At 40.4% G+C, this 10895-nt stretch overlaps 1 protein-coding gene across 1 annotated transcript; it reads right to left on the bottom strand.

Annotated features, from left to right (window-relative positions):
- Position 1: 1 nt before the first annotated feature.
- dph5 (diphthamide biosynthesis 5) lies at positions 2–8821 on the bottom strand. Its single transcript, XM_014995163.2, has 7 exons — positions 8567–8821; positions 6968–7092; positions 6478–6586; positions 4653–4773; positions 2700–2739; positions 1492–1598; positions 2–825 (listed from the first exon to the last, which is right to left on the bottom strand). Exons 1-7 carry the CDS (start codon positions 8699–8701, stop codon positions 593–595), a joined length of 870 nt encoding a protein of 289 aa, XP_014850649.1. The 5' UTR covers positions 8702–8821; the 3' UTR covers positions 2–592.
- Between the last annotated feature and the right edge of the window lie 2074 nt (positions 8822–10895).

Here is a 10895-nt window from a genome sequence, read left to right as displayed (position 1 = left end):
GTTATTGATTTTAATCTTTATTGACGTTTACAAAATGACTACAGGTGCATCAAAGTTTGTTTACCAACATTGTAAAAACTAAATCTTACCAAGTACTTTTGTCCAGGTTCTAGTGCAACCTGGGGCTGAAACGATTAATCGCGATTAATCGTTTACTAAAATAAGTTAGTTACAGCCCTAGTGCAAACATCTTAACTGAAAAAAGACAAAATTAACTTAAAATAAATGTAAGAAAAGTAAGTACTTCCTTAATATTGATGGAAAAAGTTTTACTGATTATTTAAATAATAGCAAAACATTTTACATGAGCAAAATTTGCCAGTGGAACCAGAACTTTTTTATCAATATTAAGGAATTATTTACTTGTTTTAGGTTAGTTTGTAGTTTTGTCTTATTTCAAGTTCACTAAGATATTTATACAATAAACTAGACAAAAATAGTTGGTAAGATTTTGTGTTTTTGCAGTGAAGCTGTTTTGATTGAATGGATTTTATTTCATTTCACTGATGATCGAGTTCGTTGTTCCTGTGAGGACGGATTCTGGTCCGACCTCATCCAGGTGAAAGTTCCCGGCCCAGCGGGTCGGCCGGCGTTAGGATGTGTAGGTGGAGCTGTCGATCATGCGCAGGTGCTGCAGCGCGTCTGGTGCTGCGTTCAGGCGCAGCATGTCCACCTCCAGCGGGTGGAGCCGGGCGGTGACCACCAGCGAATGGAGCGGCCCGCCCAGGTCGCATGACGCCAGCTGGCGGAGCGTCGCCGCCCGGACCGCCTGGTCGTCGGCACCGAGCCGGGCCAGGCCGACGCACACCGTGTCCTCCGTCACTCCTGGACCGGGACGGGAAAGTAAGGAAAACATCAGAGTAGATCCGTCAGGAACAGGCATGTGACAGACGGTTTTTCTCAACATTTTGATTAAGAATGAAACTGTATTCATTGTTAAAATAAACCTCTAAATAAAACTGAGGTTCAGTTTTTCTTCAGGGTTGAAACGATTAATCGTGATTAATCGATTATTCAAATAAGTAACGTTTAGTAATCAATCATTAACCCAACTATACAGACTCAAAAAAGACATCTGTTAAAACAGCAACTTACTGAGAGCAGTAATCAGGCCACAAATATAAACATTTTGCATGTAAATAAAAAAAAGTTATAAACTTTATAAAATCTGCAGTTTTAGCTTCACTCGGTTCAAAATCTGGGAAAAAATCTTTGCTACAAATTAAGCGTTCGCTGAAGACATGCTGCATTTTAGGCAATAACATGTTTTTCTTTATTTGCATCTTTTATGTTTTTAATGTTAAAAAAGGCTTAAGTGATAAATCTGTGCAATGCCAACTTTTATATCCGATTAATCGTCTGAACAGTCGATTAATCGATAATTAAAATAATTGTTAAACACAAAATGAGTACATTATGGCTGAATCATTGCTCTGGAGGATCAATCAATAGATGATTGATCGGTTTTTGATCAGATCATGTTGGACTCACCCAGCTCCTCCTCTTCCTCGCTCCTCCTCCTCTCGATGATCTGAATCAGCTGATCTGCAGCCTGACTGACGGTCATGAAGCGCGGCGGCTCGTAGATCTTCTTGCCCCTGAAATCAATAATCAAAGTGTTGCTTTCAAACCAGAGAACAGGTCCAGTCCTGGTTCGGTCCTGGTCCAGTCCAGGTCCGGTCCGGTCCAGGTCCGGTCCGGTCCTGGTTCTGGTCCGGTCCTGGTTTGGTCCTGGTCCGGTCCTGGTTCTGGTCCGGTCCTGGTTCTGGTCGCGGTCCGGTCCTGGTTCTGGCCGGTCCTGGTTCTGGTCCGGTCCGGTCCTGGTTCGGTCCTGGTCCGGTCCGGTCCTGGTTCTGGTCCGGTCCGGTCCTGGTTCGGTCCTGGTCCTGGTCCGGTCCTGGTTCGGTCCTGGTCTGGTCCGGTCCTGGTTCTGGTCCGGTCCGGTCCGGTCCTGGTCCGGTCCTGGTTCTGGTCCGGTCCTGGTTCTGGTCCTGGTCCGGTCCTGGTTCGGTCCTGGTCCGGTCCGGTCCTGGTCCTGGTCCTGGTCCGGTCCTGGTCCTGGTCCGGTCCTGGTTCTGGTCCGGTCTGGTCCTGGTTCTGGTCTGGTTCGGTCCTGGTTCTGGTCTGGTTCGGTCCTGGTCCGGTCCTGGTTCTGGTCCGGTCCTGGTTCGGTCCTAGTCCGGTCCGGTCCTGGTTCTGGTCCGGTCCTGGTTCAGTCCTGGTCGTGGTCCGGTCCTGGTTCTGGTCCGGTCCGGTCCTGGTTCGGTCCTGGTTCTGGTCCGGTCCTGGTTCGGTCCTGGTTCTGGTCCGGTCCTGGTTCTGGTCCGGTCCTGGTTCGGTCCTGGTTCTGGTCAGGTCCTGGTTCTGGTCCTGGTCCGGTCCTGGTCCGGTCCTGGTCCGGTCCTGGTTCGGTCCTGGTTCTGGTCCGGTCCTGGTTCGGTCCTGGTTCTGGTCCGGTCCAGTCCGGTCCTGGTTCTGGTCCGGTCCTGGTTCGATCCTGGTTCTGGTCCGGTCTGGTCCTGGTTCTGGTCCGGTCCTGGTTCGGTCCTGGTTCTGGTCCGGTCCTGGTTCGGTCCTGGTTCTGGTCCGGTCCTGGTTCTGGTCCGGTCCTGGTTCTGGTCCGGTCCGGTCCTGGTTCTGGTCCGGTCCTGGTTCTGGTCCAGTCCTGGTTCTGGTCCGGTCCTGGTTCTGGTCCTTACCTCATCATGTTCTCGATGCTCTGCTCTTTCATTTTAATATCTGATAAACAGAACAAGAAACATTTAGATGAAACTTTAACTTCCATTGTGTTTTTACTGCTGGAGTCAAAACAGCTGAAAACATCTGTCGTTACGTTGGTATTTAATAAATTATCTAATTGCTTGTAGATTAATTTTTAAACATTTTTCTCAAAACTTTTTTCCAGTCAGATCATCGTCAGTCATAAAATGTTTGGTAAATAATGCGAAGAACTTGGAAAATAATGTCTAAAATAATTATTAATCATCCATAATTACAGTTTTTTTAGAACAAATTCATGTTGAAGAAAATATAGAAATTATGTTTACTAAACAGTAAATTGTTTCTGAAAATCTGTGTGGATAATGCCAGACTTTAGCCTTTAGCTAACCTCATCTTAAACTAGCTTATCTAAACCAACTTTAGCTTAGCATATATTCAATTAGCTTACCTACTCTTACCTTAGCTAACGCTATACAAACTGGTAGCTTATTACACTAAAACAGGTTAGTCAAATTAGAGGTTATGTTAATTTAACTTACCTAAACATTGATAACATTAGCTTAGTTAGCTTATTAGCATCATTCAATTTCAATACAAAAATACTGTCTTGATCCAGAGATGTTGTTGTAGCTCCTTTAATTAAAGAGTCATTGTAGACAGTGATCACAGTGGACTGGAAAAATGTCCTGCAGCTGTTTGTATTACAGCAAGCCTCTGACTGAAGACACTCTGTTTTTCTATGACAGTCTCATGAATAAATAAACTTCTTTTGGCTAACTTTAGCTTAGCATAAATCCAGGTTAGCTTAGTTTATCCATTTAGCTGCATTTAGCATGCACAAACTGACCTTAGCAAACCTTATCTTAGGTTAACTAACGTAATCATATTGCATATAAGCTAGGCTAATGTGAGCTAAGTTAGCTAAAGTAACTTTATTTTATGTTAATCCAGAGGTGGGTAGAGCAGCCAAAGATTGTACTAAACTAACAGTGACACTACTTTAACATATTTCAGTTGCTCAAGTTCTGAGTAACTGATCAAAGTATCAATCGTTTAATATTTAAAAATTACATCATCAGACTGATCAAAATATAAAAGTATAAAATGGGAATTTTAGTGTTTTTGATTCATATGAATAATGTAACGACAAAGTAGCAAAATCAGGCAAAAGAAAATTTTATCCAAATAAATGTTCAAATTTATGAAACTAACAAAAACTGCAGGTGTGTGTCTGGTGAATTTCTGCGTAAAACATGTTTGTTCTTAATTCAGTGAAGTTGCTCACATGGGTAGAGAGTCCAGAAATGTTCCTCAATAGTACAACATAGTAGAAATACCCTAAAAGTACATTTTTCCAAAAAGTTACTCCAGTAACTATTTTCTACCAGGTCTGCTCTATTTTAGTTATTTAAATCTCCTTAGATTAGCTAAATTTGAAGAACTCTCAAATCTCTTTATTAGAAGCAACTCTCCCTGCCAGGAAGGAAAATGCACAGAAATAAAAATTGGTTGAAGACTTTTGCACAGTATGTATCTCCTGATGTAACCATATAATGGATTAGACGTCCATTAACCCCCTGCAATAAAACAACCGGCTTTCTGTGGAGATGATGGATGAGCGTCTTCACTCTTCATTGGCTTATTCTTTTATTTCCTCTAATGAATATTAACAGCAGAGAGACACCAGCAGGCCCTTCACCTCCATGCAGACTGTTGGTTTAGGGCCCTCAGGGGCCCCAAGTGACGGATGGCGACACCTGGGGGGTTAGGAGTCGCTCTCCGCTCAAATAGGGGATTATTTCTGGTATGGTTCATTAACTTTTAGCTTTCTAATCTAATTTTATTTAATCTAATTTGTGTCTGCGTGTGCGTGCGTGTGCGTGCGTGCGTGTGTGTGTGTGGGTGTGTGTGTCTGTGTGTGTGTCTCTCACCCAGCAGGCAGAGTGTGTGCAGTCCAGCTGCTCTGTTTTTACAGATTTTGTCGTAGAAACTTTCGGGTTTCCACGTTTCCGTCCAGAACACCACCGACACCGTCTCCCCGAAGTTATACAGCTGGAAAAACCCAGAAAGGTCAGAGGTCAGCTGCTACCGTTCTGTTACTACCTATCATTAGAGCATAGTTTTATTTCATTTATTTTTATTTCATTTATTGTTTGTCTGGTTCATTTAGTTTTTACTAGTTTTAATTTTTTAATACTTTGGTTCATTTTTAGATTCAGAGTTTAAACTATTTGATTATGTGTACATCGATTGGGTAATGAATTCTCAACAATTGTGTAAAAACAAACATTTCAATGATTGAAACTGAGTGTTGTGTTTTGGTTCCTGGAGCGGAGCGCCGTGGTTTGACTTGAACCGTGGAAGAAAAATCAATTTCACATCAGTTTGAAAGGCCAATAAATAGATGAATAAACACAAAAATGAAGGAGATTATATCTATCATTTAAATATGTTGTTAGTTTTATAATTGTCCAGAACCTGGAGGGGTTTCCCCCCTCCGACAGCAGGGGCTGACTGAAGTGCCTCATTAGCATATCCTGTCCCTCATTAGCATATTAACTATCCCAGCGGAGACGCTGTGTCAGCGTTAAATCTGGGAGAGTGTGTGTTGGTGTGTGTGCTGTGACAGCTGGGTCCTGCTCTCTGATTGGTCTCTTTGACAGCTCAGTTATTGATGAGGTCACATTAATTTGATGCTTTCAGTGGCGAAACGCTAACACAGTTTAATGAGTTTCATCAGGAGCAGATGGGATGTTTTGGCCCCGGAGGAGGAAACGTCCAGCCAGCAGCTCCTGGTGCCAAACGCAAACGTTCCTGAAATCTGATTGTTTTCATGTTCTTGTTACTAATCAGTGAGGCTTCTGTTAGAACGGCTTACGACCCCACAGCGACCCGAAGAACAATGATGTCACACAGCAGCTCTGTTTGAGGAAGTAACGATGGCCGCCGCCGTTTATGGATCAATTTAAAGTTTATTCAGCAAAGGAGCCGACAGCATCGCAACAAAATCCTAATGAGGAGAAGGAAGCCGATAAAAAGAAAAACCAGCCAACAGCAGCAACGCTGGTGATGCAAGTTATTGATTAGTGACTTAATCTGAAGTTGATTGGTCTCATCGATCGACTAATTATTAATTGATAAGCTGTGATTTCTCCTGTTTTTGAAAGCTGACCATCTTTCCACATGCAGGCCTAAATCTTTCATAATATGCTGACTTAAAAAAAAACATTAAGCTAGAAAAATTTAGCTGGAATAAAACTCATTTCTAGAACACTTGGAAATTTCTGAAGTTCAAGTCAAAAATTTTAACTTTTGAAACTTTTTTTCTAGAAAATGTCTGAAATTAAGCCCAAATTCGTTTTTTTATAACAAATGTTTTTGTTTTTGTAGAAAATTTGAGATTATGCTCAAATGTTTAAGTTTTTTTCAAGTGAATTTTCGACTCAGAAATTTCCGTATTTTTTTTTTAACAAATGTTTGACTTTTTGTAGAAAACTCCTGAAATTAAGCCCAAAATTTGAGGGGTTTTTTTTAGCAAAAAATCCCTCTTTTTTAATTACACTATATGTAGATTAAAATTACAAAACATAAATTGTGTAATTTCAAGTAAAGCACCTTGAACCGCCACCTGTTAAAGGATTGAAAAAGTCGTATTTGTTGGAACTTATCCTGAAACAAACCCTCATTTCTGTCTGATCGTGGGTTTTTTCCCCGAGTATTGACTTGCAGGCTGGTTGGTGGGAGGAGTAAAGTCACCTGCAGGCCGCAGCAGCCCACTGCGTTCATGATGGAGGCATTATGGATGACCCTGTACGGTATCCCAGCATTCACCGCTCTGAGGACGAGGTCGCTGTGAGTCGTGGCTCTGCAGGAGAAAACAAGATTTAGAAATTCAGCTCAGCTCAAAAAAAGGGACAAGTTCTGAAAGGTCAGAAGCATAAAATGTTTAGTTTTTCTCCTGAAAAGCCCAGAGGAGCAGAATTACAGAGTGATGCTCAGATGCTGAGGTCACACACCGGAGGAATCCCTTCAAAAGAAACATCAGAAACTTTTCATGTAATTTCTCAAACCGAACGGGGTTTCTGAGCCAAACTGCTCTGCTCTGTTATTAACTCTGAGGAATCTGGTGGTTTTTGGGAGAAAAGCTCAGAAACGACGGGCCGGAGCAGCTGTGACATCAACCCTGCGGTTCTGCCGCGGCTCGGCGTGCTGACGCAGCGGACCTCGGGTCGGTGACGCCGCTCACCCGAACGGGTCGCCCACCACCAGGAAGGCCACGTCGGTCACATCTGCGTCCTTCAGGATCTCGTCGGCTCCCTGCTCGACCAGATCCCGGTCCGCCAGGATCAGCTGCTTCCCATAATACTCCTCCTGGGGGGAAACACACAGATGGGGCGTTTACTGGTGTCTGGTCATCTGATGCTCCTGAACACATGGAGAATGTGTTTAAGTAAAACAAATACTGATAAATTACTAAAACAACACTAATCTAAGACACAGCAAAAGCAATTAAGTCAGCCACAAGTTGTAAAGAACATATTGTCGTTAATGCTGCTGACAAAAAGCTGCTAAGGTATTCAGACCCAGCTAAAGCAGCAAAAATGTGGTAATGTGAGGCTAAACGTATTTGCATATAAAGCAGATCTTCTAGTCTTGCTACTAAGTTAATTAGTGGTACTAAAGTAACTGCTAATAATGCAATCTGCTAAAGCTACCATTGTGTTTAGAACCCAGCTAAAGCAGCAAAAACATTGGTAATACAAGGCTAAAACACAAAACAAATCTTCTGCTCTTAATGCCAATAATGCTAACTGTTAAAGAAACAATATTAAAGCCAAATGTTAGCTGCTAACATATCATAAAGAAGCTAAAACACTACAAACGCAATTCTGAAGTAGCTAAATGCTAAGACAAGTACTATCAAAGAAAGCAACCCAAATTACAAACACAACTAGCTTTTTACTGAAGTAACTGTTAACTTCTAAAATATCTAACTGCTAAAGCTGTTGGCTACTAATTTATTACCAAAACAATACTAACCTCAATTCTGAAGTAGCTAAATCCTAAAGTAAGTATCAACAAAACAAATTGCTAAATCTATTAGCTGCTAACCTATCACCTAGGAGGTAAAAAAATACTAAACTCAGTTCTGATGTAGCTAAATGCTAAAGTAAGGACCAACAAAACAAGAAACGTGCTAAAATTATTAACACAGCTGGCTTTCTGCTTAAGTAACTCTAACAATGCTAGCTGCTAAAGAAACTACAAAACAATAAAACAGAAATAAAAAACACAAACAACTGAAACATAAATGAAAGGGTTTCTATAAACAAAAATCCCCTTAATAAATATTAATAATCAATGTGAAAGGCTTAGTCATATGTGTGTCATAACAAACTGCAAAGGACTCAGTAAAGGTTTACCTTCCAGCAGAAAACCTACTCAAAGCACACAGCCAGAGATATGTTGTTAGAAAGGCTTAGTCAAAGTCAGGATCTAAATTCAATTGATCATTTGAGCAAGGATATCAACAGTTTTGTTCACTACAGACTCTCTCCCTCCAAGAGAAAGGAGCTAAAATCGCAGTTTATCTAAAATTTGAAAGAGGAGACACTTGTAGCTGTAACTGTTAAATATAAATGTCCGCCACACTTTTAAGATATTTATATAAAACAAAAAATATTAGAAAAGCATTCATTATTTACTTTATATTTCACGACACTAAACCTACTCAAAAATCTTTCCCATCTTTCTGGTTGCAACATGAATAGGTTTGCACGGATCTGTATTATTTTCACTGTATTCCCGTCCTTCTGGGTTCTGGTCGGTTTCAGTCCGGACTCACCAGCGCCTCTTTCCCCACAGTCAGGATGGAGGTGTAGGCCTCCAGGTAGACCCGGGAGCAGCTCTTCACCGCCCGCAGACCCTTCACCGTGATGTCGGTGGCGTCTCCGAGTCCCAAGCCGATCAGGTACAGCATCCCGTCGGCCTCGATTCGGAAACTTTTCACCACACGAATCCACAATAGCTAGATATTCACGTCCTGACACATTCACGTGTAATCTCACCGAACTAGCCCTCAATACGGCATGCTGTTAAATGTTTACAGTCACGACAGCTAGAGTCGCAATACGGCCTAACTGGCTCACACTGCGCCGAACTCCATTAGCAAAACCGAGTATTTAAAAATATTATTCCCTGACTGCTGAATTTAGAGCGAATAAAAATAGTTTTGACAAGTTTGTTAGAACTATATCTTATCTTTAGATCGGCTGACAAAAATAGAGAAATTGTTTAGCATGTCATCTTTTTAAACATTGTTAGTGCTGTTTGTGTATTAAATCTGAATGGTTTTCAATAGAAAATCAGTCAGTCATGAATTTATAATAAAATGTATGAGAGCCGATCTAAAGACTTCATGGTGGAAGCTGCAATTGTAATATATTGTCCAATTAACATATTTTTACTGTGGTTAACTAGACTTTTAACTACAGTCAAGTTAAAATGTTGACATTTAATTATTATCCATCAATACACAAAAAATCTAAATGTAAGTCCAAAATATGATAAATCAGAAATATAAACTTAGATATTAAGAAATATACATTCCAGTGTATAAAAGGGATTTTCAACGTATTCACTAATACTGTGATTATTTTAACAGGTATGTGGAGAAAGTTGTTGGTTTTTTGGAAGGGAACTTTTTCTTGAGAAAACTCACCTTACCTGAAGGGTGGCTAAAGTGTGGCCCGGGGGCCATTTGCTGCCCTCTGGAGGATTTTATTTGGCCCCCAAACTCAATGGAACCATAGGATGGAGATGAAAACTTTTTAGAGCAAGACTTTTTTAGATTCCCATTTATTATCAATGTTTCTGCATTAGCTTTAAGAAACATCTGCCTACTTTTACTCAAGCACGAAACTTTCAGCATTTTTTAATATTTATTTGAGTTAATACATTTTTGTATGTAAAACACCAATATCTCCACAAGCTTTATGCTTTGGTCCATGTGATTATTTAAATATTAAATAATTTAAGTTTTGATAAGTTACTATACGTAGTAGAAATTTTACCAAATACTTTCTCACTCTTGAGTGTTTCTTTGATGGCTACTTTTTATTTTTACTTGAGTAAAACTATGTTGAAGTAATGCTTCTCTTACAATTTTTGGGAACTCTACAATCACCTCTGATGGTTGTTTATTTATTTGCTTATTTATATTTTTACCAAAAACATGAGGATAAATTTAACAAAAATGAACAATTTTCCTCACTATTTTCAGTTTTAAGTCACTTAAACAAAAGAAATTGTTAAAAATAATTACATTAATTTGTTCTGCTGTATCTGCAATTGAAATGAATGTTTATTGAGTTTAAATGAATGATTTATGAACTTTTTTTACTCACCCTCCTGTTTCAGGTCACATGGGTATAAATGTAATGAACTCTCTCTCCTGCTGCTCTTGGTCATCCCTTCGTCTCCATGGCGACGGTTGTCGGCAGCACGGCGTGTGAAAGTGGTTCTGAATGAGTCGGTGGGAAAAGCTGCCTCTCTCTCTCGGTCGCCCCTTGTTGCGGTAAACAAGCCTCCGGACCACGTGACTCCGCCCCCGTCCCGCCGCCCCGTCTAACTGGGAACCAGTGAATGACCGGGATGGTGGAGGAGGATTGCGGCCTTTTGTTGCAGACTTTCAGGGTTTGTTTGGCTCCAGTCATCCAGAGAATTGACGCTCCGGTTCTGTTAACTGTTTCTCTCTTCAGTTCTGGGTCCCGTTGTGGGATTGGATCCATTCTGGGTCTCAGATGAACTGGATCAGTTCAGAATCATTCAAAACCATCAATATCTGTGTTTTAAAAAAAAAAAACATTTTCTAAATAACAATCAAAAGAAATCGATGAAAGTCTGGATTTAAGAGGTCAAAAATGGAATATTTTCCTGTCTGCTGAAACATTATAAAGATATGATGTGTAGGAAAACCCAAAAGAACAACAGCAACAAAAATCCATATATTTAACGGTGATAAACTGTAAAATTGTGATAGGACAAATCAGTAAACTATAAAACAATTCAAAAGTGTTAATTTACTGTGAAGTTGCAGTAATTTGTACATTTTACATTTGTACATTAATTTTATAGGTTGTTTTGTTTGTTTTGGGAAAAACAGATTTTGAAGA

The sequence above is a fragment of the Poecilia mexicana genome, unplaced genomic scaffold (genome assembly GCF_051168715.1).
Source record: "Poecilia mexicana isolate PSO_F unplaced genomic scaffold, ASM5116871v1 scaffold_4, whole genome shotgun sequence".
NCBI classification, from domain to species: Eukaryota; Metazoa; Chordata; class Actinopteri; order Cyprinodontiformes; family Poeciliidae; genus Poecilia; species Poecilia mexicana.
The sequence above is the reverse complement of the archived record's forward strand: the minus strand, read 5'-3'. Positions and strand labels throughout refer to the sequence as shown.